General features: G+C 37.3%; 1 protein-coding gene across 2 annotated transcripts; it reads left to right on the forward strand.

Annotated features, from left to right (window-relative positions):
* Positions 1–1,147: 1,147 nt before the first annotated feature.
* Positions 1,148–27,290, forward strand: LOC120302758 (glial fibrillary acidic protein). 2 transcript variants are annotated; one of them, XM_039331652.1, is made up of 9 exons: positions 1,149–1,731; positions 4,892–4,952; positions 9,932–10,027; positions 13,674–13,835; positions 14,558–14,683; positions 15,935–16,155; positions 18,188–18,231; positions 19,714–19,799; positions 26,652–27,290. In XM_039331652.1, the coding sequence occupies exons 1-9, from the start codon at positions 1,229–1,231 to the stop codon at positions 26,691–26,693; spliced, it is 1,341 nt and encodes a 446-aa protein (XP_039187586.1). In that variant the 5' UTR covers positions 1,149–1,228; the 3' UTR covers positions 26,694–27,290. The 2 variants fall into 2 exon arrangements, with proteins under 2 accessions (XP_039187587.1, XP_039187586.1); XM_039331653.1 differs by lacking the exon at positions 19,714–19,799 and having other exon boundaries at positions 1,148–1,731.
* Positions 27,291–27,486: the final 196 nt, after the last annotated feature.

Below are 27,486 nucleotides of genomic sequence, written 5' to 3' on the forward strand. Positions count from 1 at the left end.
AATAATGTAAAAAATGCAGTATTATCTTCTCCTTCACGTTGTGTTAACATCCTTTGTGCTTTCCAGTGAGCAAAATCATTTATTATTTGGAATCAACCAATCTTGTGTCTGCTGTCCATCCACTTATCTCAGCAGGGCCAGAAACCAAGAATTCAATTAATGTCAGCAATGATGTGACTCGTTCCTGGTTGTTTATTTTGCCTTCTTTTTTTATTCTTAGAAAAGTAAAGTGGTTATTTAAAGTAAAATTTATCCCTATTTAGTTCTTAATCTTGTTCAAGCAAGAGAAAGATTGTAACATATACAAGCACCATCTCAGGCCAGACACATCTGATATTACAATGAATTAGTCTTGAGTAACAGCAACTTTCTTCAAGATGGGATTTATCATTTAAAACCTGAGAAAGGTTTAGGAAGGATAAGTATATATATATAGAAGTATTTTCCTAACAAGTTCTAGTCTGGTATCTCTTTATAAAACTAAGATAATGGATTGCTTGTGTGCCCACTCTTGTTAGTACTGTCCTTTTTAGTGGTATCATTTTTCAACTTGAATTGAAAAAAAAAATCTAAAATTATAATAGATCAGTCTCATCCCTGTCTTCAAGGATCTGCTGGAATTGAAAGTCAGTCAGAAGTTGAAAATTAAATTTAAAACTGATTTAATTAGTTTTTCAGCTATCTGTTTATGAGATGAATCAAACTCTTGGCATTTGGATACTTAAAGAAAATGCAGTAGATTGCTGAGAAAGAGACAGGTAATGCTATTCATATTCCCAAAAAATGCTCAAGTTTGCTATACTTCAGTCTGAAACCCTTTCCTACTCCCTCCCTCTCTTAGACCAAGGTAACTGAGGTGGTTAATGGTTGCAATGGGGGGGGGAGTGCAAGGGGATCTAACTCTTGATAACATCATATTGCCTTATCACATGAGTTGCAAGGAGTTGGTGATCATCATAAGCAAAGTCATCCAAGTCCTTTCTCTCTCTTTTTGATCAAGAATGCTCAAAGCTCCTGCCTAATGTCTTTCTTTTCTCTCTTTGCCAGGGCACTTGGCATGGTAAATATGAAATATGTTGGGGCCTGGCAGGCAACCTATTCCTCCCCCTCTTCCAGCCCTTCACAGGCGTATGATTAGGCAGGGATGGTTAATCCTTCTGCATAAAACCCAGTGCAGCACACATACAGAAAACCCTGAGTTTGCAGAGCCTGCAAAAACATTTTGACCATGGAAGGACATAGACTCTCATCCTATGGAAGACGCTTCGGCTCACAAACCACCTCTGTCCACCATGCCCTGAGGTTCTCGCCAGGCCGCAGATACTTTCCTCCATCTCCCACTACCCAGTTCTCTGTCACTAAGCTGAAGACAGCCAGGCTCAGTTTCCATTCTGGCCCCAAGTTCTCCTCTGACAAGGTGGATTTTTCTTTGGCGGATGCTCTCAACAGTGAATTCAAAGAGACCCGCACCAATGAGAAGGTGGAAATGATGGAGCTGAATGACCGTTTTGCCAGTTACATCGAAAAAGTTCGCTTCTTGGAGCAACAGAACAAAGTTCTTGTTGCTGAGCTCAATCAACTTCGAGACAAGGAGCCCAATAAGTTGGCCGACATTTACCAGGAAGAAATGAGGGAGCTACGTCACCAAGTAGACCAACTCTCCAACTCTAAATCCAGGCTGGAGATTGAGAGAGACAACTTGCTGGAGGATCTCAACAATCTCCGGCAAAAGTAAGAAAGGCTTTCCAGTTTTCATGAGGCAGTGGCAGAGCACTGAAATACAGAAGTATAGGTGAAAGCTGGAGAACGCTAAGATTTAAAATGGTCTAAGTCTAGGATTTCCAAAATGATCACTGGGGATAATTTAGTCAAGATCTGTATCTTCTGTATTTGAAACCAATTTTTCAATCAGTCAGATTAGTTAAATAATTTTGGGGACATACTTCCATTAGCTTGCCATATGCTGCTTGGCTATGGAATTAGCTACAACAGTTTTCTCCAAACTAGGACCTTTCAGATGTTAAGACAGCAACCTCTAAAATTCCATTTAGCTTGGTAACCTAAAATTCTGATAACTGCAATTTCAGCATATCCTAGAAATTCCATATTGAGGAGAGATACTTCATAGAGCATAGAATTTCACAAAATGTGATTCTTCAGAAATCTATTGTTTCTTCAGCAAGACAATTAATAATGGTAGATTTATCTTAGTGATAGTTTCCAAATCATTCTGATCTTTTCCTGCAGTACAAGGCAGCAGCAGATTTTTGGGGGGAAACATTTTCCCCAGTAATACAATCTGATAGTGAAATCTGAATTTCTGGTCAGCATACCTTATAAACCGAGTGTGAATTAATGTAAAGACTTTCCTGAAGATAAAAAACTTGGAACTAGGCAATTCACTTCAGAGATAGCTTTTAATTATTTGCCTTTTTATTTCTGAATTATAATTGTTCATTTATTCCTGGGAGATTTCAACTAGATAGGAAACCCAAGGAAATATATACTGTATATATACATCATTTGTATATATTGGCAGGCGGGGACCAGAAGGCAAGCTCTTTCTGCAATAGCCCTTGCTCTATGGAACATTCTCCCCTTTGGAGATTAGAGTAGCCCCGACCCTGTTTGCCTTTCGTAAGGCCCTAAAAGCCTATGTTCCCAAGCCTGAATGTGCTATTTCCTGGCTATATTTCTAATGGGACAAATAGCTTGCTCTTGTGTACCTTGAAATGGATGTTTTCAGTGTTCTTTACTGGTTTTACTGGTTTTGTTTTTAAATGTTTTTTATTATTTTTGGGTAATTTTTAACTTTTTGTAATATATTTTCTGAACTGTAAGCTGCCCAGTCATTGACTGAGATGGGTGGCCATAGAAATTAAACATATAAATAAATATACAAATAACATTATACCATATAATTCAAGCCAGCAGACACAGTATAGAAATTTAATTTGCTTTAATTTAAATGCAACTCATTTCATTTAGATAATTTGTATTTATTCAAAATACCTAATAAAATTCCCTCCTTTGGTCACAGTTGAAATTACAACTCATTGTCAACTTTCGGAGGCACTGCAGAACAGTACTCAGTTCTGTTATTCCACCCTTAATTCAGTGGAGTTATTGTCCTGCCTTGAAACTCAAACTATCTTTAAAACAGGAGCATTATAGATGTTATAGTAAGAGCAAACCCTATAATTCTCAAAAACGAGAGAGTGCTGGCCCCATTACTAGACAGAAGGAACTACTTGCCTCAATTGGCAGTTGATGAGATGACAAAAGATTTTTATCATTCATGAATAACCTCAGCTACTTTATTGTGTAATCTTTAATCAAGTACAAAGGAAGACTTGCCCAGGCTACCAGGACTGAGTGAAGATTTAACTTCTGTTCCTTGCATGGGGAGCAAGGGAGGGTCTAAAGTTAAACCTTGTCCTTTGGGCCAGGTAGCAACATGACTTTGGCCTGCCTTTTTCAAAGGAAAGCCTTGATTGTAAAATATGACAGACAGACTTTAGATGCTGGGCTGGACTGACCATTCTTGGAAGAGAGAAGCCTTCAATGAGGAAGACAATGATATGAAATGGATGAGACTGTGACCAGTATGAAAGGGAGCAAAAAATATATATATTCATAGAAATTTGGGGGAAAACTTTGTTACCTTATGGTTTACAGTACAATGTGTGTATATATTGTGTCTCCAAATGGCAGTAAACTATTCAAAAGTTTGGATAGAGGAGGGCTTCTAATTAACCATCCTGCCTACATATCAACATCACAAAAAATCCCACCTGAATGCAGACCAGCAGGAAGACAGCTATAGCAGCCCAAGAGCAATCTCAGAACTGTTGCTCAAATATGGGGGATCTTTTTTTTACATTCACATTCCCTATTATGATAGGTAAGGCCATTCTTTTCTTTCTTCCCCTACCTCCCCTTTTCTTTGTCTTTTCCATTCTATAGGTTGCTGTGACACATAACAAATATTTTTATGTATTTGTATCCCACCTTTATTATTTTTACAAATAACTCAAGGCATCAAAGATGTACAACACATCTCCCTCCTCCTATTTTCCCCCACAACAACCCTGTGCGGGAAGTTGGGCTGAGAGAGAGTGACTGCCCCAAGGTTTTCCTGGTTAAGGCAGGACTTGAACTCACAATCTCCTGGTTTCTAGCCTAATGTTTAAACCACCATACCAAACTGGCTCTCTGTAGGTCCTATAGCACCTTGCTCCCCAATATTGTGGCTATTCAGACCTGCTCTGAAGAACTGTACATGTGAGTTGTCCTGCTGACCAATTAAATTATAGAATAGGGAAAAGATAAGAGACTAGCTAATTATGAAAAAATGTAAAAATAAAAACATTTCACATTATTTTCTCCTTTGGGAATTGCATATTCCCAAAGTGCCTTCCCTCAAGCCAAGTGTTAAAATCAATTAAAAGTCCTGGCATTAAAAGAATGAAAGGTGAAAACTATTATTCACATCTCACTATATTTGTCAGATTTCCAGACAACACACACACACAAACAAACACACTCAAAAGGCACACAAACCTGGAGCCTTCTCCAAGTTTTCTTCCTCACAATAGCTGATTGAAGTGGAAAAGTTGATTTCTCTTCTTGAAACTCCTGCTGGGCCTTCAGTGTATTCTTAACAAAAAGTAAGGTTATTATATTTATTATTATTTGAAACCCTTTACTGCATGCAGAAGTTTGGAGGCAGAGTGTTGTTGAACTGCAGGGGATTTGCAAAGGTTTGAGTGTTCCATAGAGGGGTTGAACTTGATGTTTGTCCTTGAGTATAGCCTCTGGTGGAAGAGTACTGATCATTCAATAAACCTACCTTACTTTTCCACCCTTCTCTCTCTCACTCTCATTTAAGATTGCAGGATGAGATTAATCTGCGCCTTGAAGCTGAAAGCAATTTGTCTTCCTACCGACAGGTAAGGTGGAAAAATGACAAATCCTGTCTTGGAACAATGGAAATAAAATATAAGAAGTCCTCACAACTATTGCCTGATTTGAGATGGTGATTTTTTTGTTGTGTTTCACTTCAGGGGTATTTGCTGGTAGGGAGTCAAAAAAGTCAAGATGGTGATCACAACCAAGTGATCAAAGTCCGACTCTTTTTTATGTGCATTGCAACACACGTAAAATGAGTGAGGCTTCAATCAAATGTTTGTAGTCATCATTATGTAATCATCATGACACACTGTGAATACTTTTTGCACAGGGAATTATTCAAATGCTGAAATTAGCTACCTGCATGTTAGTTGAAACAGCCCATTGAATGTGCTCATTTTTTTCCAGAAAACTTTAAACAAAAGTTTAAAGGAATTTTTGTAAAACTTTAAACAAAAAAGAAACAAATATTCAGGGATTCAGTATCTAGCATTCATTGTCCTCTGGCCTGTTCAGATAGCTGTTATTTTTCTACACTACCTGTTTATTCTGGACTTCATATACTTTATTCACTCTGTTTTAATCAGGAGTATGTCACTTTTTCTGAACAAGGAGCAATACTTGAACTGCATACTAAGAAGTGTGCTCCAAAATTTAATGGATGGATCCAAAAGAAAAATTAGAAATTAATTCAAATCACATGTATATTTTAAGAATTATGTTTACATAGTTAAAATGACATATGATTAATATGGTTACTCATGTTATATAGGGAGTCATAAAGAGGATCTTTTTAACCTCCTGAATATTATTTGTTCTCAGACGAAGTAGAAACAAATGAATATTTACACCTTTTATCATTCACTTCCTGAACTATAGACATTACACTCGCATATGCTATATATGTCCATATATACTTAACCAATATAAATTAACTGATTAGATAAAAATGCACCACTCTGCATTTTGCTATACCATACAAAATAAATAAATAAGCAGATTAGATCAGATCTGGTTTCTAGAAGAACAGAGATGGGATGCCCTACCACGAATGGTGCCTAGCTCTAGGTGACAGCTCTGAAGTTAAAGAGGTAGAAGTAGTAGGAAATTTGGGGGAAATAGGTATGAATATAGTCATAATGGAGTTCTGTGGCGATAATAGATTGATAAAGATATATTTTGGGGTTCAAAAATCAGAATAGAATAAATTTAGAACAATTATAAGTAGAATCCCATAGCAGAAGCTAATGAGAAAAAGAGAATGAGATATTTATTTATTATTTATTCATTTATAAAATTTATATAGCATGCAGGTCACCCATGGTAACCCCAGATGGCTTACAAAAATAAACCCCCAAATTTAAACCAAATAAGCACTCACCCCACCCTCTGTAACAACAATCAAAAAACAATTTGATGAGTCTATATCACTCTGGGGTCCCCAAGCCCACTGGCAAAACCATGTTTGAAAAGAATAGTAAGGTGGGGGCCAATCTTTTCTCCTTCTCCATAGAGAAGTATTTCAGTTGCCTAATTCCTAAAGAAGGAGATAGTAAAAGCACATTTTCAAACAATTCCAGTTAAGAGGGAAAAATGAAGACAACAGAAGAGGCTCATGTAACCAAATAAAAACCTTACTGAAAATCTGTAAAAAAAAAAAAAAAAAAAGATGCACACAAATAACAGAAAAAGAGTCAGATCATAAAAGAATAGTAGAAATATTATGAAAGCAAAAATGGTTGGTTAGTGAAGGATGCTAAAAATAACAAAAAGGACTTTTTTAAGCATGTTCAAAGTGAAAAGGAAAAGGAAAGCTTTCGTATTATCAATTGCTCAATGAAGAAGACCAAATGCTAACAAAAAATGAAAGACAGAGCTATTCAATTCCTATTTAGTTTCAATCTTCTCCAACAAAAATAAGTGTGTATTCCATCAGGAAGTTGAGAAGAGCAAGTTGAAGGGACAGGACCAACACCTGAAATTGATAAAAAGATAATCAAGGAATACTTATTTACTTTGAATGAGTTTAAATCTTCAGAGCTAGAAGGACTATACCTAGCTACTGAAGAAACAGTTTATTGATGCTTGCTGAATACTTCTTTAATCTTTGAGAAATTGTTAAGAATCAGCAAAATGTCAAGTATCTGGAGACAGCAAATGATGTCACTGTTTTCAAAATGGAAAAGGAATGCTGCAACAAACTACGGACCCACCAATCTGGCACTGATACTGTACCTGAGAAAATTATTGACCAGATTACAAACAGATCATTTTGAAAGAATCTTGAAAATAATGTAATTACCAGAAATCAGCATGGATTTGACAAGAGCAAAGAACAATCTAGCTTATTGGGTTCTCTCTGTTTCTCACTTTGATCCCTTCAAATCAGTATTGACTCCTAGTGACTGTCAGGACAAGTTCTGCAGATTTCTTGGCAAGATTTTGGAAGTGGTTTGCCATAGCTTCCTTTCCTAGGTTAGGAGAAAGTGTCTTGCCAAGAAGGCAAGTTGGTTTCATGCCTTAGGTGACACTAGAACTTAGTCTCTCAGTTTCTAGTCTGGTGACTTAACTACTACTATATACCTAGCTGCCCTCATTTGGGGGTTTTGTACTATTCAACAGCTTCTTTAAAGATGAAGGTGGAAAAACTATTTATCAGATTTGCAGGGGACCCACAATTATGTGAGATAGCAATCCCTAGAAGATAGAAATAAAATTCAGAACCATTGTATTAAGTTAGAAAAATGGGCTGAAAGGAATGAAACAAATGCAAAATTTTCACTTAAGAAATAAAATCAAATGCATAAATATGTGTGCATTAATATGGGTACATGTGAAAAACAACTTAGAATAGGATGCAACTGTAAACTGAATGTGAAGCAGTAGAGAGATATGACTGCAAAAAAGACAAATATAACTTTAGGTTACACCAATGAAAGACTACCATAATTTCCAAGATATCCAGCAGTTCTCAGGCTAAACAAAAGTATTACCGTATATTCCGGCGTATAAGGCGACCCAGCATATAAGACGACCCCCATCTTCAGCGCCAATTTTAAAGCTTGCGAAAGTCGTCTTATACGCCGGAAAGTACGGTATGTCTCCAGCTTTCAAGGTTTGGGAAACAATGGGCAAAAATCCATGGAGTTGGAAAGACAGGTAGAACAGGTAGATTTTAGTGTTCTGCAATAGGCAGATATTTTGTGCAATGCTGTAAGAGGTTGCATGCAATTCTGTAAACCAACCTACCTGTGTCATTACCTAAAAGTAGATTCGAAATTTGGGGATGGGTATCTGAAATAACAAAATTTACAGCCAGGCCAGATGTCAAGTCTAAGAAATCAAATGATCATATATGATAACTACGTAGTAAAACTGATAACAATGTCATAACTTATCCTAGTCTTTTTTTCTGTTACATTTAAGATTATAATTTGGAAACGTTAACAGTTATGTATATTCAAGGCATTCTCAAATAAGGCCATAGCAGATGCAGCCTCTGATCTAAATGGTAGTATTGCGTTCCTATATTATCTTCCTTTTTTTTTCAAACCAATTTTGTGCAGAGTTTTGCTTGAAAACAAATCTATAACATACTATTTTATTCTTTCTTTTTAAGTAGTTAATGAATTTCTTTTTATTCACTTGCTCCTTTGTTTCCTAATTATCCTTAATTAACCAGTGCTAGTTCCCACTGAGAATCAGTGGATGGTGTAAGAATCGAAGAATATATTTTATTACTAGGTTAGATTTGCAATAAAAAAAATATCTTATACATAAAACAGAATTTTTATGAATGGACCATGCGCAGTAGCAGTCTTATCCCCCTCCCCCTCTCCCCCACAGGAGATCAGATGGAACAAAGTGCCTTTCTGGAGAGAGCTTTGTTGCACATATTAGATTTCCCAAGAGAAATAATGGCATATTTCACATTCACATCATAAATGTATCTTCTCTGAACTGAGTATGAAAAGTGTCATTCCTCAATAGGGGATCAGTCAACTACCTTTTTTGCTGTCTATGTTCCTGTAGTTTAATAAGATATTGTTTTATCAATAAAAGGATTCAAAAAAGATATAAAGTCTTATTAATAAAATTATTCAGGAAATACATATGGGGTGGGTATAATTGCACATTGTTTCTCAAAGCTTGTTGTTTTAACTATTCCTATACTGTTTGTATCCTGCTATTTTAAATAGTGCTACACTGTTTAAATAGTTTTGATTTATATGGTTGCTATAATGAAGTGCTGTTGAACAATGGACACAATTTTTTAGCATTGGGTCAGCCTCTTGATCTGCTCAAAAGATCTCATCATCAGTGAATGAATTAAAACAGGGTCTAGCACAGGCCCAGTGCTGAGGCTTGGGTTTCCCTCCCTAATTAATGACCGTTGTAACATCCCCATAGTCATATGATGAAAATCCAACCACTTGACAACTTGCATCTATTTATGATGGTATCAGTGCTCTGGGATCATCGGATTGTCATTTCAATCCTTCCCAGCCAGCTTCCAAAAAGCAGTCAATGGAGGAAGCTGGAGTCGCCTAATGACCATATGATTCATTAAACAACTGTAGTGATTCATTTAACAACCATGGACAAAAGTAAAATTGGGCTTGACTCACATAATGCCTTGCTTAGCAACTTAATACCATGCTTAGCAACAGAAATCTTGGTCTCAATTGTGCTCATAAGTTAAGGGCTATCTGTACAGTTAATCCTCATTTAGCAGTAATTATTGGGACCAACTCAGTTATTAAACAAAGTGCTCACTAGTAAACGCACAACTATACTTACAATCTTATTTGAGTTTTTCCTTGCTATACAGATCTGCAACAATCTCTAATGAAAGGACTGGTCACAAAGTTATTGTTTCATCATATAACTGCAAGTAATTTTTGTAACGGGAAGTAACTGTCATAACTGCAAAGGATCACTAAATGAGTCATTGTGGTACTAAAAAAAAATGAATGGGGATGATTTTCCCTCTCATAACCCAGTTTCTCTGTTCCCATAGGATGTCGATGATGCTGCTTTAGTCCGGATTGATCTGGAACGTAAAATTGAATCATTGCAGGAGGAGATTACATTCCTAAAGAAAATCCATGATGAGGTACAATAATTCACCATTGCCATTCTGTTGTTTTTTACTGAGTATGGAAGGAAAATTGAAGACTCAGGTTATTTGCCTTACTAGACAATGTTCGTTTTTTTAAAATATCTACAATCAGGCTGGGTTTACAAAATGTACAATGTCATAATTGCTTAGTTTTGTCTTAGCATGTTTGAACCCTGATTATTAGGCATTAATCCACAAATGTGTGAACCAGACCAGTTTTCAATTACAGAAAAACTGGACACCTGATATCCTGAAGATGTGTTGTTGAGTGGAAACTGTGGAACCTGTAATCCTACACATCTGCAAGGGAAGAGATTGGGAAATACTACCATACAAAATATAGTGGTGCTTAGTTACGTTGTTTGGAAAGCTAGCCTGCTTGTTAGCAGATTCATTAACTGATTATTCTACTTTGTGCAAATAGTTCTTATTTTTTTTATTTTGTTGCACTATTATGCTCAATATCCCACTCCAATTATCTGCCCAAAAGAATTCCAGAATGCAATAGGTTTAACTTCTTTTAAGAATGCGGTCACTGGAACGTTACATTACAGAAATCAGTAACATTCATGGTGCACCTTTCAATAGATCATCTTTATAGTTCCAGCTTGGCTCCCTGATTACTAATCTCAATCTTCCTCAAAACTAAAAATGGACGATATTGTGTTATTTTTACAAAGATATCTGAATTTGTGCATTTGGGAGGAAAAATCAACAATCCAAATGAACAATCTTCTTATTCTTCTGTTTCAAGAGCATTTCATCATCTTCAGTTAATTTACAAAAATCTTAGAAGGAATTTTGTGCGAAATATCTTGCTCTCTTTGTATTCAACATCTCTGGACTAGAGGTGTCTTAAGGAGATTATTTAGTTGTGAGGTACATAATTTTTAATGCAATTAGCTCCACATAGTGTTGTGCAGAGTGTGATGGGCAGGCACCAAAGAATATTACAAGGAGCCAAGAAAAATATTATCCTCCATTCATATATTTTATAATATTCAACTTCATTTAAATTATAATATGGGAATAAATTAAAAACCAAGACTTTGGAAGGTTGTATGCAACCCCAGATTCTCAAATTATACATCCCTGATTTAATCCAATCAGCAGACCCATAATCAGAAATGGGCATATTTCTTTTACTCACAGACTGTACTTAATTTATTTATTTATTAGTTTTTAGATGTAAGGCCCAGCCTGAGATTATATTGTGAAATTGAAAAACACCCCAAGCCCTTATATCAGGGGTCTTCAGTGTGCCTGGCTGAGGAATTCTGGGAGTTGAAGTCCACAAGTCATAAAAGGGGCAGGTTTGAAGACCCCTGCCTTATATACTATTGCCAGGATTAACTGCATGGGTGTCTCCATATAGTCATTAGGAGTTAAAATCAACTCAAGAGAAACATTATTCACTCTTAAAAAAAAAAAAACAACTTTGTTTAGCCCTTGGCCAAATGTAGCCTTCCAAGCTACTGCCAATTCATGTTTCTCTGCTTGCTTATGAGCTGTAGCTAATTGGTAGCCTTTAAGCCACAAGTATTTATGAAGTTTCTGAGGTGAAAAAACATCATTTGGTCTCTTAGAACAGGAATCACTCTGTGACACTCTCCAATATGATGGAGACTCACCTCTATTTCTTAGTCCAAAGCTAGAAGTATAGACTCACTTATGGAATATACAAGTATGTCAATCCTTCCTCCTAAAGTTATTTCCCTCCAAAAATCTATTTTTTTCTTCTATCTTGTTTTATGATGGTTGTTTCAAGCCAATGATGTTTCCATTAGGTGCTCTACCATATCACTAGGAAAAAGCTACCTGAGGAGCTTATACAAGCAGGCAAAATCAGGCCAAACCATTTTTATAGGGATTATGAATTATTTAGAAAGGGTTAAAACTAACAATAACAATTACCATATAATACCACCAATACTCCAGGGCAAGGCTCAACCACAATTAAAATTATCAGTTAAAGAAAAGCAGAATTTTCAAAAACACTATAAAATCAATATGCATTCTACAATACCATTAACATAATACCCATAGAGATAGTAAGTCTTTACCAGATAGATTAGGATTCGTTTTGCTGATACAAATTATTATGAAATCTTATAGTGCTCTGATTAAAGACTAACTTGCAAAGTGGAAGCAAAGAGCTAAGAAATGCTGTAGTTTGGTACTCCCAAGAAGACTAGAGCAGTGGTTCTCAATCTTTTTAATGCTGCGACCCCCAACCGGTCGTAAGTCGAGGACTACTCAACCGGTCGTAAGTCGAGGACTACTTAACCGGTGTAACACCGTTTGCAGAATGGGACTTTTGGCGGGCTCAGCAGGGCAGAGACAGCCTGGACAATTCCTATTGGCTTTTGAAAGCCAATAGAATTAGACTCTATTCAAGAGAGTCTATTCTATTGCTTTCAAAAGCCAATAGAATAAAAGGGAGTAGCACAGCTAAGGAAAATGGGGAAAAAATGGCAGACTGCATTGTTTGGCGACCCCCGTGAAATGGTCGTTTGACCCCCAATGGGGTCCCGACCCACAGGTTGAGAACCACTGGACTAGAGTCGGGTAAAGTGTTATCCTTTTCTTCACAGGAAGGAGAATTCTGATCTACTTTGCTGACAAAAAATAGGAGTAAATCAGCAACAAATATACACACACAAACACAGTATGATTTGTAACACGGGCATATGAATTTTCTAGCAATTGATTGTTCCCCTGTATTTAGGAAGTATGTATCTCATACTTAGGTTATGTAGTGAGATAAGTGACCAAGAAACTTTAGACATTATCAGTCTACTTCAATAGAACTGTTGGGAAGATCCACACAGGAAGACCATCACATGCACCATATATAATACTTTGAACATCTAGAGAACTGTGGAATATAAATATAAAAAATGAGCAAACATGTATATAATGGAACAATAGATGAATTGGGGAAAACTAATGCTGACATTGCAGGCATACTTGGAACAATTCCCCTGTAAATTCTGCTCAAGATTTCATAGTGGAAACCTTTAAAAGATTGCTCTTTGAAAACGTCAGAGGCTGTGAACTCTTGAATTCAGTCATTTAAGAGGACATCTTTTGTTGTTGTTGTTGTTGTTGTTGTTTTCTGAAATAAAATTGACTGGGTGGTTAGTTAGAAAGGAAAAAGACAGCCTTGTGTTAAAAGCTGGCAATAGGGAATCATACTAGTCAAGAATGAACCTCAAAGGTCATAAATCTACCTGAATTTTCAATGTTTTGGAAAGAACAGTCAGGGTTCACCATTCTCTTTGAGAGACCACTTTCATGCAAGCAATTGCAAAATGGTAAAGTAAAACTGTTCTGAACTGAAGCACTTGCTATTTGGGGCAGGGGAGAGAAAGGGTGCCAGAAAAATCAGGTGCCATTGCTGGAAAGGTTTGTTTTCTGAATGTATAGAAGGTTTGTTACACATGAAAGCATTTAATGATGCAATCATCCCTATGTACCAGATAAAGACACATGCAAGAACCATGTTATCCCTTCCATACTGCTTGTGTGAATTTGTATGTCTACATTCTCTAAGGTTTCTTCATTCAATTTCAGGGAAACCCAGTCCTATCCGAAGTCTGATTTTATTGGTCTAAAAACCTTTCCGTTGCTTTTTCAGGAACTGCGGGAGCTGCGGGAATATCTGCAGCAGCAGCAGGTTCACATTGAGATGGACATGACCAAGCCTGATTTGACATCTGCCCTGCGTGAGATCCGCATCCAGTATGAGTCCCTGGCCACAAACAATATGCAAGAGACTGAAGAATGGTACAAGTCAAAGGTATAGCCACAATATAAATGGAGTAAGGACTATCCACTAGGGAATGTAGCATAACTAAGGGCTTATGTTCCAATATCTTCTGGGCAGCATTTCTGATACTAAAAAAGGTGACAGGGCTAATCAAGATGTAGGACATTGATTGGAATAGGGTGGGCAGCAACAAGTTTCTCTTTGGTGTCAGAATTTCAGGCTATCAATGTTATTTCCAAAAAAAGTGTGCTGCCTATTTAGCAGACTCCAGGCAGGTTATATTTCATTCTTCTTCTTTGCTACATGAGTGAAACTCCTTTGAGGGGAAGATGAATCACATTTATTTTGATTGTAGGAATAAGGACAGGGATATGTGGCTAAAATCAAAGATTCTTTTGTTCTCCTCCAACTGATTCTGTTGTTGTCATTGCCTTCATTATTATTATTTTAAAAGTTGGTTTTTTTAAAAAAAAACCCAGTATAATTTGAAACCCAGCAACAAAGAGCAGGAGATTGTTAACTGTATTGCATTACCTGCTATATGGAAATTGCAAACTTCTGATTTTCCTCTCCTCTGTCCATTTGAATTCAGATTTGGTTTCCATTGATAAAGACTCTCTTAATGGCAGAGATCCAAACATAGTTAAATGGTCATTTTCAGGAATTGAGGAGATGTAGGATTAGAAAGGTCAGATAACATTATTTAACTTTCTGGTTGCAACTTTTGAAAACAACTGACTTGTATCTGATAGTTTGCAGATTTGAGTGATGCCGCAGCACGGAACATTGAGGCACTGCGTCTAGCCAAGCAGGAAGCTAACGAGTACCGCCGACAACTGCAAGTCCTCACTTGTGATTTGGAATCTCTTAAAGGATCGGTATGTGGAGTTGATGTTGGAAAAAGCCAACATATTGAAAACATCTGGCTAACAGGAGGTTGCCTGGTCCCAACTCATAGTTTCTGTAACAGCAGAGGGCAATTACTAACTCTCTCCTCAGTTACTTCAGATTATGAGATAAAACAGAGCATTTCTACATTAACGCAGTTGAAATCATATATTTGTTCCCCCCCACCCCTCAAACTCCTCCATCAGCGGCAATTCTACATGATTGCATTAGTGGGTGATATGGTGAACCTCAAAAGCCCTTCCATCAATTGTGCTGAAAGCAACCAACTGCTATTGATTCCTTCTTTCTTAATAAACATCATGTAGTTTTTACTTTCTTTGTATTCCAAGAATTGCCCTTTTCTATATTTTTTGTATTTTAATATTTAATATTTTTATATTTAATATAGTACAAATATACTGAAAAATTATGTCTCTTCATTAGACAAAATTCTAAATATCTGAAACTGCTTTTGTTTTTCTCTCTCTATTCTTTTTAGACCAGTGTTTCTCCACCTTTGCAACTTTAAGATGTGTGAACTTCAATTCCCAGAATTCTCAACAGTGGTCATGTTGGCTGGGTAATTCTGGGAGTTGGTTACTTTTAGGGACTATAGGCTAGTCAACATTGATGTCACATAGAATTTCTTGTGAGCTGCGGTCAGGAGATAATAATAATAGTAATAATAATAATAATAATAATAATAATAATAATAATAATAATAATAATAGTTGGAAGGGACCTTGGAGGTCATCTAGTCCAACCCCCTGCTCAGGCAGGAAACCCTATACCATTTCAGACAAATGGCTGTCCAGTCTCTTCTTAAAAACTTCCAGTGTTGGAGCATTCACCGCTTCTGGAGGCAGGTTGTTCCACTGGTTAGTTGTTCTAACTGTCAGGAAGTTTCTCCTTAGTTCTAGGTTGCTTCTCTCCTTGATCAGTTTCCATCTGTTGCTTCTCGTCCTGCCTTCATGTGCCTTGGAGAATAGCTTGACTCCCTCTTCTTTGTGGCAGCCCCTGAGATATTGGAACACTGCTCTCATGTCCCCCTTCATCCTTCTCTTCATTAAACTAGACATACCCAATTCCAGCAACCGTTCCTTATATATTTTAGCCTGTAGTCCCCTAATCATCTTTGTTGCTCTTCTCTGTAGTGGTTGATCATTGCCTTGTTGCCTTGCCAGGAATTTTTTTGTTTTTGTTTTCATTTTCACTTTTATTTTTTATTTTCTTCGTTTCAGAATGAATCTTTGGAGAGACAACTGAGAGAGATGGAAGACCGCTATGCTGTTGAGACTACCAACTATCATGACATAGTGATTCGAATGGAAGACGACAGTCGGAACTTAAAAGAGGAAATGGCTCGTCACCTCCAGGAATACCAAGAACTCCTCAATGTCAAGCTGGCATTAGATATTGAGATTGCTACTTACCGCAAACTCTTGGAGGGGGAAGAGGGCAGGTAAAATGCAGATCCATTTCTTGTACTGATATTGTTGCCCAACAACTTTACCAGTGAAATTGCTGAGAATCCTGTCAGAGGTCAGCCTTGCCCACTCAGAAAACTGCAGACTTCATTTGTAAATTAGCTTTGCTCTAGATATACAGCAGTGTGAGACATTAATGTCCTGAAGTTATAGAATAAATTGTATCATATCACACTGGAATCATATTTTAAAATTTCTCCTTATGTTAAGTTCCTGCAATTCCCTTAAGCAGGAAACTGGCACAAGAAGGAGCTGACTGAGTTTCTAGGGAAGCATAGCAAAAAAAGAAGTGCTCTGCAGGTCTCTTTCCTCCATTTTTTTTAAACAATCCTAGTAGATTATGGTATCGGCAAGCTGAAAGAAATCATTTAAAACCCAGTCAAGAGATCAAGGAAATATTTTCGATGCTCTTGAAGCTGGACGAAGGGACTGAAAATCCTATGAAGAGCCAGACATTTTTCCTTAGAATGGATAGGCTGAAAATCTGAAAAATCAGAGGAAAACTGTCATCTGGCTGAGCTTGCCTGAAATTGCAACAACTGATACTATGAAAGAAAGGCAATGTCAAAGCCAGATGGAAGTGCAGCCGGAAGGGAAAAGCGAACAGGCCTAGGACTATTCTTATGAAGAAGCTCTGTGGAAGTTAAGTATGACACCAATTAAGACCCGTTAAAGAGGCCCAATGGTGGTGACCCACCAAACAGGTCTGATGGCCAACTGTTCTCCATCCTGTGGTACTTTCCTAGAAAAGCAGGTGAAAAGCCATCAAGGAGGAGCAGCCCCCATAATTACAGTGAGCATACATCTTTATTATTAGGGACAACCTTTTATTTCAGAAAGCTGTACTTTGGATAGATGTAACTTAATTATTTTCTTGATTTTGCTCTTGAATTTCCCTTTGTAAAAGAAAGATATAATTCTTATGAACCACTTTCCATCTGCCCCTCTTTCAGGTTTGTCTTTTATTTTTTCCAAGACAATTTGGTTACTGTAATCATGACAGAACCTGCAGATAGAGGACCAGATAGGGTCAGGAAGTTAACTTCTAATGCAGCAGCCCTCTTGGCTACCAGAGACGGGTTCCATGGAGAGAGGTTTTTCCATGGACCCAAGAGGGCATGGTTTTGTGTGCTGCCTGCATCCCACAGATGGGGTTCCTTGTTTGCGCAGCCTGTTTTCTGGCATGCTGCAGACTGGTGTCAGTCCATGGACCAGGCATTGGGGACCCCTGTTCTAGTGGATCATAGGACTGTAAGGACCTTGCTCAGTACAAGTTGCCTAGCCTTACATCCTTAGAAGGTAGCTTGGAGAAGAATTGCACTACCAGCTGATAGCCAACCTACTAATTAACTGCCAATTAAATGTTGAATCTATCAACAATTTCAATCTGTTTTCTGCTTGCAGGTGGGTAGGTAAATCAATGAATGGATAAATAGATAGTCAGATAAATAGATACTAATTAGCATCTACAATTTGAAATTATATTCTTTCACTTTAGAGTTCTTCTGGCTCATTGTACTTATGGAGATCAGGTCTCCTTCCAAAGCTGGGAAGAAGATTATGGAACATCATGAGAGACATAAAACATATACCTCTGGGTTGCCTTGTTGTTATCAGACTCACAGTTTAATATTTTAAAAAGTGATCCAATACAATCAGGTTTCAAACAAGACATTCCCTTGTCCCACTGAGTTACCATGTAAGTTCAAAATTCCAAATTCACATGCTAAAATAATTCATTTCCTTCAAATGAAATGTCTGTGGAAAGCTCCTGACTGTTATCCTGGAAACTGAAAAAAATCGTTGTTTTACTATTTCATTTCAGTTTGAGCAACAACTTTGTCAGATTGTTTTTTTTTTTCAAGTAGTGTTTCTTTGGTCTTATATCTTGTCTAAAACCCAATCTGAAATTAACTGATGAACTGGACAGAGACTGGGAAGAAGGGGAAAATGAAAAAAATAGTATATAATTCCTAAGCCCACACTGTTTCTTGTTTATTTCTGCAGGATTACTATCCCAGTACAGACTTTTTCCAATCTTCAGATCAGAGGTGAGATATTCATTCTCCTTCCTGGTCAAATATTGCATGAATCAGTACTATTTTTTTTCTGAAGAACTAAATGCTTTGCTTTCTTATTTTCTCAACAGTAGGCTATAGAAAGAAGATTTTAAATAGCGGATTGTCTTTGGAACAAGGAACTATGACAAAGTGCCTTTTTGTGGAAATATAATTATTATGCTTATTATTGTTTCCAATTGTTTCAGTAACCAAAGTTCTTAAATTATAAAGTAACTTAAAACAGTAAGGTTCTCAAAACATTAAAAAGAATACAGTAAGTATCAAAATAAAAAGGTTTATAAACTTGTTTATTTTTTTTTTATTATTATTAAAAGTTTTATAAATTTTACAAAAAAAACAAGAACAATACAGAACAAAAAACAACATATACAAAAGAAAAAAAAATTAAACAATACATATAAAAAAAAAAACCCCACCCCACACCCCTCCCAAAAACCCTCCCTTCCCCCCCCCTGAGCTTCCCAGAGCAGAATATGGGCTTAAAAAATAATAAAAAAAAAAATAAAAATTAAATTAAAAACTTTATATTAACTTGTTTATTTTTTATATATTCATTTACTGTTTTAAGTCCAAAATTTCTGAAGAGCTTTCACAAACATTGAGATTTTTATTGGAATTTTTTTTAACAAAATTCTTCTTTATTCAGATCATTAACTGAATCCAGAGTATCCTTTCCTTTGCTCTTGCATCTGTAGGGAAGTTATATACTCTTCTATGGCAACTTTATTATCTTCTCTTCATGGATGTGATCAAGTTCAGCAATAATGGAATATTGGATCATCTCAAGGCCTTTTGTTGCAATCCAGCACAGAAAAACTATAGATCCTAACATTCAGCCAGCTTAGAACAAAGTAGACTGCATTTATTTATTTGTTTATTTAAATTTATTTATCTTGACATAGGCAACTCTCAATAAATCTCTGCTTCTGACTTCCAAACCAACCATTTAAAAATTCTTATCCTTGATAATCAACTCCATGAAGCACAGAAGCATTACCATGTTAGATCTACCTGTTCTTGTGTAGGTTTTTATATATCTTTTTAAATTACTACATTTTTGTTGTCTAATTTATGAAAGAGTGTTTAAAATATTCCAATCTAAAAAAATCAGAAGATTATCTTACACCCTTAAATGATTTTTAATGTCTCCTAACATTAAAGATGTCATTAGGGATTAGTTATTTCCAACAACATTAGTTCTGTTTAGCCTATTTGCAGCACTCTCTAACAAAATTTCTTCCATGTTTTCATGCTAGGTATTCAATGAAGCAGTATTAGAGAGCGAAAGATAAGTTTTTTTTTTTATGGTTTTTTTCCATCCCATCCTCCTAAGAAAGTCAGCATTTTCTCTTATGGTTTTATGTCTCAAACCTCACTACAGATCACCAAAGGCTCCCAAGTCAAAGTTATGCTCAGTAGCAGTGACCCAATTGTTCTTTCCCTCTTTACCAGAAACCAGCCTCGACACAAAGTCAGTTTCTGAGGCTCGTCTGAAGAGGAGCATTGTGATCAGAACAGTGGAAGCTAGAGACGGAGAGGTAGGCAATAGCTACCTATGTATTCAAAGCCTTCCATTTTTTGTTTATCATAGAGTTCATCTGATGAAATGTTTATGAAAAATCTAGTTTGACCTGTTGTTTTCAAGCATCTGCAGCATCCATGATGCTCAGACCATCCCTAATTATTTTTCATTCCCTTTCAGCTAAGAAATTCTTAATTTATAGATTATTACTCTGTGATGTTTCTTTCTTTCATCTTTTTTCTGCCATCAATAGGTAAATGACTCTGTCTTTTTTAGCTTTCAAGCTTCTTTATAAAGTTCCAGTAAGACAAATTAATGTTTATCATCCTCACTTGTTAAACCAAATCTTTAAATAGCCAGCATTAAAGAATCAATATAGCTCAAAACTGATAAGCATAGTATTGCATTAAGAAAAGAGGGGGGAAAGGCATAGAAATTATATCATAAACAGAACATCATCAATAGAGTGCTCAAAAATCTTATTTCTTTCTCAGGTCACCAATAGCAACTAATTCCCCCAACCTTCTTGAAATGATAACAAAAAATATCATTGTGCATTACTGCAATCATAGTCTTACTGTCTAGTTTTAAAAGATAATAATATTTTTAGCCAGTTTCCACGACCTCCTGTACTGGGATTCCTTGTTTTTAAAATATTTAAAAGTACTCTGGTTTTCATACAGTTGTTTTTTTGCTGGTTCTCCAATTTACCAAATGAAAATATTGATAAGTTTTCTCTATTACAAATAGCAGTGTGCACAATTAAAAACAAATGTTATTTTAATGTATGGCAATATAAGTGATGAGTTTGAAGAATGAAATTAGAAGAGAATGGAGAAATAATTCTGTAATTATTTTTTAAAATAATTTTATTAAAGATTATGATAGCAGTAGTAAAAATTAAACAAACTAAATGAAATTAGAGTAGAAAGAAAAAATGCAAAGGATCTTCATCACAAGTATAAACAATTTTCATAATGTTTAACCTCCTCTTAATTAACAACCCATGATTTCTTCATCTCATGTCCCTACTCCTATATATAAAGAAACCAGAAAGTATTAATATTTCAGTTCTTGTTGCCAGAAATAACAACATATCTATTTTAACCTTGATAAATAAACTGACTTTATATTCCTTCCTTTTACTTCTAACTATCTTAATCTTTAGTCCATTCAAGTAATGTAGATCTAAATTTCTTTTTATTTCTTTTTTACCTGTTCTCATCCAAGCTTTAAGCAACCTCATATAAAAGGTTTATCAATCACTCTCTTGATTTATTACTTGAAATTCCTTTCTGATTTTTAAAGCATCAACCGATTTCTTTTGTTTGCCCAATGAATCTTTTTCCATGTCATTCTTATAGCCTGTAATTTGTAGATCCATCTTCAATGCCAACCCAGTCTCTTTCTTATTAGATAAAACTTGTTCCTGTTCTGCCATTAGTTCCAAAATATCTTTTAGACAGTCTATCGGCAGAAGTAAAAATCACTACTGACATTGTTGATATTAACTTCAGATTCAAATTGTTAAAAATATCCTTCAATTTTCAATGTTATAATATTTTACATCACTGTAGATGCTATTCAGATTTATTTTTAATTAAAACCTTTAGTTCCCTCTAGTGTCCATTTTTTAAAAAATGGATTGTCTCTTTTATGTCATAGAAAAAAATTACAACAAATCAATTTTTCCCATAGGAAGAATTCTTTATAATTAATTCCAAAAACTTATTCCAAATTTATCTGGAAATTTAACCATTTATAACTTTCTAAAATCAAAGTTTTAATTAGCTTTTTGCTGTTTATCTCTTTAATAACATTGTTCTTAAACTTGAAGCCAAAAATCTTCTTTCATTAAGGATTGAAGGCAGACTCGCCCAGGTCAATTCAAATGTTTCTAATAGCTGAAAAGTAGTTAATAAGCAATTTCTGAAAGTAAATAGAAAAGGAACTATGGAAATTAAATATCCTTTTGAAGATGCTGGTCATGGCTTGAGCTTTTGTACTATAGAGATATGTTCAGCTATTCAGAAAAGATAATTGTTCTTTAATTTATACATCACAAAATATGATGAGCAGCAGATTGTAGAGTATTAATCAACTTTTTTGCCTTACCTCCTAAGTCTGATCATTTTGGATCAACATGCAGAAACTATACAACTAGAATCATCATAATCATCATCTTTAGGAGCACTCTGTGGGTTTTATTAATATTACAGTATTTCAGCCACCTTTATAAGATAAATCACCTTCATTTTAATCTGGTGGCTCACTCAAAAGAAGCATTTCCTATTTTATAGCTTAAAAGCATTTTTCCATAGTCTGCCTGGGGACTTTCCATCCCCCAGTACCTCAACTGAAGTTTGAAATATTCACTTCCAGCCATATCAGAAAGCTGAGAACAATGCTACAGCAGCTGAACTTCTGGTGGCAGAGAAAGAAAGTTGAGGAGAGGCAGAATAAAATACAGTCTGCCAGGGGAGAATAAGCCACCTCCAAGCTCAACAGAGCTGTAATACTTAGTGAAAAGATCATTTTTACTGTGATTTGGTTGAGAAGCAAGACATTGATTTAGTTTCTCACTATAACCAACTTTGTGAGAATGGAATACTCTGGAAGTGATAAACCCCATGTGAAGGTTGCACAATATATTACCAGTTACAGTGCCATTGTTATGTGCTAATAGAATTCTATAATTTCTACAATTGAGTATTTTTTTCCAGGACGTTTCTTTGCCTTATGTCTTAGGTAGGGATCCTTGGTGAGCTTAGTTATTTTCTTATAGACATTTCATTACCAAACTTGGCAACATCAGTAATCTGATGATATTACCTAGTTTGATAATACAACATCTGCAAGAAAATTACCAAGTTCAGAGAACATCAAGGACCCCACACCCTGAGCCACAAATATTCTCTTCTATCAATAACTCTTAGTCCAAACTAGACATGTCCTTTTCCTGCATTTGCTTTGCCTGCCAACCATAAGCAACACTGTATTACCACTGTGTGGTGAAACACTTCTTAAAATTCACAATAAACGAAAACAGAGCATTGGAAGCTGTTGAATCCTTTGTTCGCGTGCGAATGATGAAGACGCATGGCGATGCTGAACAAACACTTTATTCTCCTTCCACAGCAACCAAGCGAAAACAAAAGGCTCGCAGGCCTTTTTATATGGCCAGAAACCCGGACAGTAACAACCAATGGGAACAGAGCGTTTTCGCGCCTTGTGCATGCGCACAAGGCCGGCACCGCTCTGCCTGGTCCCAGGCAGCTTTTGGAATGCCCAGGACCAATGCAACATCCCAAGCCTGCTTTTGCAGGCTCCGGACACAACACCCCTCCCCCCTAGATGGAACATACTTCGCGTACACACATGTACGTCAGGCATTGGGAAGAGTGGCATACAGTTGCTTATTCAAATGCAAGGAGTGTGGAATACTTGAGTCTGCCCTCAGGCAAACCCTCTTCAATATTTATTAATACAAATAAATGTATCCGAAATCAAAAAATAATACAAAATAATCTACCCACAAGTTACTCCCATTATTCAGGGGCCTCATGAACAGGTCCCTCATGATTTGACAGCAACTTTACAAAGTCTTTCAGATGTTTGGGTGGGCACTTGGCCCGTTGCAACCTTCTAAGGCCCGGAGAGATTGCTTGGCCTGCCTGCTTGTCTACCCAGCTAGGTAGGCCAGGGTGTTGCTGCCCTAAATCCCCAGGTGACCCTGGTGAGGGTGCCTGGCCTACTTGCTCACCTACCAGGTTAGGCAGGCCAGGACTTTGCTGCTCCGAATACCGGGTTGACCCACCCCGCAGCTGGCTGGCTGGACCCTCTAAGTCCAAGCCAGCATACCTTGGAGGAGTGGAAGTCCCCAATGGACCCCTCTTGGGAACACTGTCCCTCGAGCCCAAGGCCAGCAGATGGAGAGGGCTAGGTAGCGAAAGTGCCCCAGTACTCTGTGGCCCCCAAGCACGTGCCAAAGGTGCCAGAGTCAGGAGTCGCCTCCATGACAACCCCCCTTGCTGGTGACTTCCTTTTGGGAGCAATTGAGGAATTAGGCAAGCGCCCTTGATGGAATTCCTTTTCTCTTACTGCTAGTGATTTGTGTGGATACCTCCGTTCAGTCTCCCTGTCTGGAGTAATTATGGATGTGTGAGATGACCCCCTATCCAGTGAATTCCTGTTTGGAGCACTTGCGGAACCTTGCAATGAATCCCAAACAGTCTCAGTAGCAGCTAGTGAGGGCCTGTTAGGCCTGGGAAACGGTGACCCAGAATGCATATTATGGTCCTTCCCCCCCCCAGAGCAGAGCCAGGATCGGAAAGGTGAGAGTCCAGTCTCCAACGCAATTAGTCTATGTGTCTGCGAAGAACGTGGCTGTCACCCTAGACAACTTCGTATGACAATGGCCCAGAGACCTTGCAGACCACAGCTGTAACCCAGAGATGTCCAGGCCCATAGTTTCTTGCCCAAACCAGATGGCCCACCTGGAGTCTCCTAGGTGCCCGCGGTTGTGACACCTGTGAAGCCACCCGGTCAGGGTACAGCCTGTCCAGTTTAGTGATGAGGCGGCGACCCCAGCGGAGTTCAGCAGGGCTCTTCCCTATGGCTGTGCATGGTGTGGTGCGGTGTGCAAGAAGGAAATCTGCTAACCTGTGATGCCAATTACCATAAGTCAGTTTCTTGAGGGCATCTTTGGTGGTGCGCACCATTCTCTCTGCCAGTCCATTGGAGGATGGATGGAAGGGAGCTGATGGTGCATGCCGGATCAGGTTGGCCTGAAGAAAAGCCTGGAACTCAGAAGACGTAAATTGAGGGCCATTATCTGAAACCAGCACATCTGGAAGATACAAAAATTCCTCTCAACACCTGGATGGTCCTGGCAGTAGTAGTGGAGGAAACAGGAACAACCTCTAGCCACTTGGAATGGCTATCAACAACAATCAGGAAGAATTGCCCCTGAAAGGGCCCAGAATAATCTATATACACCCTAGACCATGGGGTTTGAGTTTCCTCCCACCTATGTACTGGGGCCTGAGGCATTTCAGGCCGAGACTGTTGGCACACTTGGCACCTGTACACCTGGGCCTCAATGGCTTTATCGAGTCCAGGCCACCAAAGATGGCTGCGCGCAAGCGCTTTCATTCTGACTATACCAGGATGTCCCTCATGCAGAGAGATCAAGATTCTAGACCTCAGTTTAGCCAAAATGGGTTCAAACATTCCACCCCTATGCTGGAAATGTAAAACAGCATTAGGTTCATACTACCATATGTGGTGGGAATGCCCAAAGATCCGTGAGTATTGGAACAGGACATGAAACTGGTTGAGGGATATATTAACACTGGACTTATTAAAACCTGAACTCTTCTTGTTGGGAATCACGACAGAAAAATATGACAAGGGAACAATCTACTTGCTGCTACACATCCTGACTGCAGCTAGTTTTGCTTTAGTGCAAAAATGGAAGAGCAAGGAAATTCCCACAGAGGAAGAGTTAATACATAAAATATTAGCATGTGCTTTTGGAATGCCCAGGACCAATGCAACATCCCAAACCTGCTTTTGCAGGCTCAGAATACAACAGAAGCCATTGCAAAACTGCCTCACAGAATAGCAGAAAACAAAGATGGGATAATAGTAGCAAGACATCACTGTACCTTTCTTGAGGAAACTTGAGAAGCCATGAAACAGTTCACCCAACAAATCAAGGAAATATTGAAATTGGTCTTTGCAGTGTTTCCAGGAAAACAGGAGCTGAAGAGCACAGATTCCAGTCTGCTGGAAGGCTGGTGGCAATGGCCTATCTTCATAAGTTCAGCACTTGCGTGTGGAAAAGCCTATGATGCTATTGTGAGATTGTTAGAAGGATTTTGCTGTGCTTGTTTAAAAATATACCCAAAGGTATAGAGGAAGGCATTTGAACCTGAAGCTTATTGAAATTTACTGGATGTTTCATCTAAGGCCAAATTTCCCCTTTAATGTGTTTTACAAATTTGTCATTTACCCAACAGCAAAAAACAAAACAGAGCTGAAGAAAGACTAAAGGAAGACTCTTAATAAAAAAAAAAATAGTGATGAGACTATCCACCAAGATGCACATTTACTTTTTTTAAATGCCAAACAAATAAAACAACAATGTAAATAGGCTAAGGCAGATTTTTCCTCAACTGGAGTTGAGTAGAATCTCAAATGCCCTCTTGTGTTTATAAGATAGATTACAGTTGATTAAAATCTTTCTTAGCTAAAATTTTTTTTTTACATGTGTAGATATCACTTGCTATTAACAGGTGACAGGTTCTACATACTCCTGCTGGCATGTATATTACAAAACATTAGCTAAACTAATACATGAAGGTATTGTTGCAATAATGAGCTGGATTAATTGCTTAATTTCTAGTGTTATGATCAAAAATATGGGTGAAAACCAAATGTTTGAAGAGCTGTCATAGGGAAGAGGGTGTCAGTTTATTCTGAGGGCAGGACAAGAAGCACTAGGTGGAAGCTAGTCAGTGTAAGAGCCAACCTAGAACAAAGGAGAAACTAAGGAGAAACTTCCTGAGAATAATTATTCAATGGAACAACTTGCGTCCCAGAGTTGTGGATGGAGACTGCATAACCATTTGTCTGGGATGGCATAAGGTCTTGCACAAGGGGTTGGATTAGAAAATCTCCAAGATCATAGATTCTGTGATTCTATATTTTAAACTCTATTTAATCTAGAGTCGGTAGAGAACTATTTTGATCTTTTTTAAAGACTACAAAATGAAGCACCTGTCTGGACAAAATGAAGAGAAATGTCGCAATTATAGTTTAAACACCAATTGATATAATTTTCAATTCTCTCCACACACTGTAGGTGATCAAGGAGTCCACCCAAGAACAGAAGGAAGTGGCATGAAGTAAAAACCAGATCTCAGTACATGGAAAAAAAATTCTAAGTTAAGATGCTAAGAGAGCTTTGCACCCTTCCAGTCATCAAGCTTGACACAGAAACAGTTTGGGATCTGCAGCAACCATGAAAATAAGAAATATGCAAATTTAATTACCATGCCAGAAAATAACCAATTACTCAGTAGCTGGTGCTTCAGTTGACTATAATGGCTTTTTTGAGTTTATTTTTATCTTCAATATTTCCATTGCAGTGACTTTTGGAGTGTCCCAAATAGCACAGTATTTAGACCTGGCTATAGTTTGCTAAATAATTGTTCTGGGCCGGCTTAACAGCAATAACTTGATGCTTCGCATTAGAACCAATAAATAAATAGGAATCATGTTACTGTGTTACTGATTACATAAAAGTGCTGGTTATGTTTATGTGTGAAAATCATTGACTTAAAGAGAGTATAATTTAGAAGAAGCTTCTTTACTGAAGATATAATAATAATAATAGTAGTAGTAATAGTAATGATAAAGTTGGAAGGGACCTTGGAGGTCATCTAGTCCAAACCCCTGCTCAGGCAGGAAACCCTATACCATTTCGGACAAATGGCTGTCCAGTTTCTTCTTAAAAACTTCCACTGTTGGCATATTCACCGCTTCTGGAGGCAGGTTGTTCCACTGGTTAATTGTTCTAACTGTCAGGAAGTTTCTCCTTAGTTCTAGGTTGCTTCTCTCTTTGGTTAGTTTCCACCTATTGCTCCTTGTCCTGCCTTCAGACGCTTTGGAAAATAGCTTAATTCCCTCTTCTTTGT

This window comes from Crotalus tigris, unplaced genomic scaffold, assembly GCF_016545835.1.
Source record: "Crotalus tigris isolate CLP2741 ecotype Arizona unplaced genomic scaffold, ASM1654583v1 scf7180000024437.13266115, whole genome shotgun sequence".
Lineage (NCBI taxonomy): Eukaryota > Metazoa > Chordata > Lepidosauria > Squamata > Viperidae > Crotalus > Crotalus tigris.